Source organism: Siniperca chuatsi, linkage group LG10, assembly GCF_020085105.1.
Source record: "Siniperca chuatsi isolate FFG_IHB_CAS linkage group LG10, ASM2008510v1, whole genome shotgun sequence".
Classification (NCBI taxonomy): Eukaryota; Metazoa; Chordata; class Actinopteri; order Centrarchiformes; family Sinipercidae; genus Siniperca; species Siniperca chuatsi.
The window spans coordinates 31,020,740-31,025,739 of NC_058051.1; the positions used below are offsets into that span (position 1 = coordinate 31,020,740).

Sequence of the window (5,000 nt, forward strand, 5' to 3'; positions counted from 1 at the left end):
TTCTCAATTGTGAAAATGGTCTGAGAACTCAGAAATTTAAGCTACTCTGTGTTGCTTAAGCCCCGCCCTCAGGGAGGAGTCTACCTGAGTATCTGTTGATTACTCTGCCTAGTTTCACCTGAAACTGACCTTTTGTTTCCATGATGGCCCAGTAATCAGTAATCAGTATTGCTTAAGCAACACAGAGTAGCTTAAATTTCTGAGTTCTCAGACCATTTTCACAGTTGAGAATGACTTCCGGATGGGAGATGAAACGTCTTGATTCTGAAAACAGCGTCCAGACGACTACGATTGAAACCTTTTCTACGATGGACCACTCCTGGACGAATGAGGGACAACACCGTCTTCTTTTGAAGAATTAAATGAATTATTTAAACATGTTTTTTGGGGGCATCACAAAATGGTTTGAGTTCCAGGACTGAGAGAGACTGTTAACAGTAACGTTGTTACCACTGTGCTACATCACAGAGAAATACAGAACCGTATTAATGAGCCTTTAAAGTCTACATTGTACAAGCGAGCCGCCTGTTGCTAACGGCAGGAGCGGTAATGATTCTGAAAGTGTCGGTGTCGGAGGCTGTGTTCGGTCCCGCTCCGGTTGTGTTCACTGGGAGGCTGCTGAATCGTGTTTCGTTGCCCGCTCGACCTGCTCCGGTTCTGGTTCTCATTCCAGCCCCGCTACCCGGCAGCGTCCTCCGCTGGGTCCCCCGCCCCGGACCTGAAAACTTTGTCCTCCTGGCGGTCCACAGCTCCACTACTAGTGGTGTAAACGATCACCAGCACTCTCCCGGTGCTCCGAGCTTCCAGTCCGGGCACATTCAGCTAATAGGACCGCTAAGTTAGCTAACGGCAGCTAGTACAGTTAGCAGCAGTGCGCCGGTAAGTGACGTCCTGTGTTACAAGAGAAAATGTCCGTGTTGCAACGATCCCCTGATACGTTCGTCTCTGTGACAAGGCGACTACACGACTAATGAAGACGTGGTCGACAGAGACTCGTCTCATCAACGGTTTAGTCGGCTGTTCGGGGGCAGCCCCTCTTTTGTCATATGTTATTAAAGCTTCTATCCTGATATCTGTATGTTATGTGTGTTTTTATATATGTGTGTGTTTTCAGGAGGGTGTGTCCCTCTCCTGGTCTCAGAGAGTCGGTGTTCTTGAAGGAGCAGCAACAGCTCTGCAGTTCCTCCACTTCCCCCCCGACGGACACAAACGGCTCATCCACGGAGACATCAAGAGGTCAACATCACATGACATCACATCATAACACGTGAAATCCCAACACATGACATCACAGCAGGTAGCAGTCATGTGACAGACAGGTACCTCAGATGGAAACCTGAACAGCTGTAATAATATTATAAAGAGTACGGTCTAGACCTGCTCTATAGGAACTTATATACTTATACTAGAGCTGGGGAGACTTGAGAGGTAGGTTGTCCTATCTGGGTCAGCACTGGACTGGTTTTCATCCTTAAAGGACGTGATTTTAGTGTTTGTCATGTGGTGTTCCACAGGGGTCCATTTTAGGCCCCTTATTATTTAATTTGTACTTGCTGCCTCTTGGCCAGCTTATTAGGAAACACAATGTGTGTTACCATAATTATGCTGATGATACACAACTATATATTTCCTTGTCCCCCGATTATCTGAGCCCTAGTGACACTCGGAAGTCCTGGTTATCGGGGCAAAGGCTATCAGACAGGAACTCCCTTTTAAATTGTCACAGCTGTCTCTGGAAAGAGTCACACAGGTCAGAAACCTTGGCATCATCCTTGACCAGAGCCACATCGACAGCATAGTTAAAACCAGATTAGCTAGACTACTGTAACGCTCTGCTCACAGGAAAATCTAAAAAACATCCCGATCGCCTGCAGCTGCTCCCGAATGCAGCTGCAGGAGTTTTAACTAGGAAAAGGAAATACGCCCTGAGCTTGTTACACTGGCTGCCAGTACATTTTAGAAGAGATTTTAATGCTCGTTTTTAAGGCCCTACATGGTCTGTCACCTGAATATCTCTGCAACATGCTTGTGAGCTATGAACCAGCAGACCGCTTAGGTCACCTTTCTATGGTTTTTCTATGGCGCGTTTCTAGCCCCTTCAGACCGTAGAGTTCATGTTGGACTCTTAGAAAATAAATATACAACAACATACAGTCTGTATGAAGAGTCTCCCGCCAACACCTGGTTCCAGTTTGACCTAGTTTGAATATTAAGGTCACTTGTCTCTGTGTGTCTCTGCAGTTCAAACATCCTGTTGGACCGTCACCTGGTGGCGAAGCTGGCGGACTTCGGTCTGGCTCGGTTTGCGTCTCGCAGCTCGTCGGGACGCTCGGCAGCTCAGACGGCATCGGTTGGTAAAACGGCGATGGTTAGAGGAACACTGGCGTACCTGCCTGATGAATATGTGAGGAACGGAGAGCTGGGGACCGCTGTGGACGTCTACAGCTTCGGAGTGGTGAGACACCGCAGGGGCTGATGGGAAATGTAGTCTATTAGTTCACCAAAGACGATCTGTCTGAAGATCTGTCGGCAGGTTCAATAAGAAAAGACAAGTCTGAAATCAAATTCAGCTGTAAGTTTGTTCCAAGAAATAAAAACGTTCTCTGTACATTAATGTTGTGTACATAATGTACACTAACATGACAGTGAACAGGCACCATCGTATCTTAAAGATCTCATAATACCTTATTACCCGACTAGAGCACTGCGCTCCCAGGATGCAGGGTTACTTGTGGTTCCTAGAGTCTCCAAAAGTAGACCGGGAGCCAGAGCCTTCAGGTATCAAGCTCCTCTCCTGTGGAACCAGGTCCCAGTTTGGGTTCAGGAGGCAGACACCATCTCCACATTTATGAGTAGGCTTAAGACTTTCCTCTGTGATAAAGCTTATAGTTAGAGCTGGCTCAGGTGAGTCCTGAACCATCCCTTAGTTATGCTGCTATAGGCCTAGACTGCCGGGAGACTTCCCATGATGCACTGTGCTCATGGGAAGTCTCCCGGAAAAGGGGCGTAACTTCGCGTGTCCGGCCGGGTGTCGTGTTTCCATCCCAGCCGATCGGAGCCGATAAATACCCGCTGAGCCGGAGTGATGCTGACTGCACGCTTTCAACCTGAAGACAAAAGCCAGACGTTTGATTGATCGCACTCGTCAGCAGTCTGATGTCACACAGAAACATGACGTATGTTTAACAGCGTCTGTGTGTTTCAGGTGCTGTTGGAGGTCCTGACTGGTCGTCGAGCTCTGGAGAAAGACAGGAAGTCAGGAGAGAGATACCTGGTCAGAACACACACACACAAACACACACAGTTTATAACTAGGTATACAGGTATACCAGGGTCCAAGTACAATAAGTACTTTATTAAAACATTATTTAAATCTTCCTGTGATGTTGACTCACTGATCTGGTTCTGGTTCTGGTTCTGGCTGTGTAGAAGGACCTGGTGGAGGAGGTGGAGGACAGTCCGTCGTCTGCAGCATCCTGGAGGAAGCAGCTGGACCACCGGCTGATCCCAGGTCAGCCTGAGTGTGTTTTTCTTCTCATCGCGACTGAGTGCTGTTTCCTGCCTGTTGTCTGCAGCTGCTGTGTTCATGTTGTGTCTTTAGGGGGCGCTGCAGAGCCCGCTGGCTGCATGGAGATGGTGGCTCTGGCCTGCAAGTGTCTGGACAAGAATAGGAAGAAGAGACCGGCCATGACCGAGGTCAGAGAGACTGTTGTTGTTTAAAGTGTTTCTGTATGCAGACATCCATCCTCCGTCTGTCCAACACTGAGGATGAACACTTTACATTTTCAGCTTTTTAGATATTTAAAAACAACTTTGAGCTAAAATCAGGTAATAAGTCAAATCCGTAATTTGAATTTCACTTTGTAATTTAGGTTGCATATTAGAAAGTTAAAAATCCACTTCACTTATTTATTTTTACTGCAAACCTTCATAACCAGCTGCTTTATCACTTGGCAAAACTACACAACCACACGCTGCAAAGTCTGCGTAGCAGTGAAGAACCCCGCCGCGCCTACGTGACGCCTCCCGTCCGTCCCCCGTGTATTTCGCCCGTTAGTCTTGTTCAGTTAAACAGTCAGCTCAGATAAAAGCCAGTCTGGTGTTCCTCAGGGTTCTAGTAAGGATCCTCTTCTGTTCCTCATGTCAGTGTTCTCCTTTCAGGTGTTTGACAAACTTCAGGACATCCACAAAATCGTGAGGAAGACCGGCGCCTCTTCCTCCCCCCTACATCACCCTTATCTTCAGCCCCCCTCCCAGTCCTTCCCCAGACCACCCCCCTCCCTGGACTCCAGTGTGGGAGCTCTGTCAACCCAGCTGTCCAAACTGGGACCACTGGAGGACACCTACCAGCCCCCCCAGTCCTCTCAGTTATCCTCCTCCTCTTTCTGCTCCCTCACCCCTCCTCACCCGCTGCACTCCTCCTCCCTCCCCCCTCCCTCCTCCTCGTTCGCCGGTCCCTGTGAAACTGATGAGAGCCGAGGTTTCTCCCAGTACGACCTTCGCTCCCAGTTCAGATCTAACGGGACCAGTTCCAGGTCTCTGTCTCCATCCACCAGAGACCAGTATCACATTCCAGCTGGGCCTGGAGAGTCCCAGTTTAGCCAGCCTTCTGTCCCCACTGAAGACCAGTACAACTTCCTTCCCCAGGCCAGCAGCACCAGTGACGGATCAGGGGACCTCACAGGGGCCCCCACAGGTCCAGACACCAGAGAGCAGACCACAGCAGCGGCTACAGCAGGGCTCTATGGTGTCCCAGAATGCCTCTCTCCCATGGAGTCCCTGCATTCATCGTCCCCGGGGCCCTCAGGTACATCAGCAGCTCGTTAAAGGACCAGTTCAGTGTTGTGGGAGCCGAATTATTAAATTCTCCTATAAAAGTCGTTAATTAAATAATGTGGGGGCCTGTAGCCTGCTAACAGCTCACATGATAAATTCAGTATAATGTTCATTTCCACGTCACCGATTCATCGCTCACCTGTGAAAAATGCTCTTCTTTGCTG

At 48.9% G+C, this 5,000-nt stretch overlaps 1 protein-coding gene across 4 annotated transcripts in view; it reads left to right on the forward strand.

Annotated features, from left to right (window-relative positions):
• The window catches only part of irak1 (interleukin-1 receptor-associated kinase 1), a 14,243-nt gene that overhangs the window by 6,124 nt on the left and 3,119 nt on the right, over nucleotides 1-5,000 (forward strand). For all 4 annotated transcript variants that reach the window (XM_044210719.1, XM_044210720.1, XM_044210718.1 and 1 more), the window contains 6 exons: nucleotides 1,115-1,236; nucleotides 2,242-2,455; nucleotides 3,206-3,274; nucleotides 3,430-3,511; nucleotides 3,602-3,696; nucleotides 4,162-4,807. In XM_044210719.1, coding sequence (XP_044066654.1) covers nucleotides 1,115-1,236; nucleotides 2,242-2,455; nucleotides 3,206-3,274; nucleotides 3,430-3,511; nucleotides 3,602-3,696; nucleotides 4,162-4,807 — 1,228 coding nt within the window. The remainder of the gene's footprint in view (nucleotides 1-1,114; nucleotides 1,237-2,241; nucleotides 2,456-3,205; nucleotides 3,275-3,429; nucleotides 3,512-3,601; nucleotides 3,697-4,161; nucleotides 4,808-5,000) is intronic.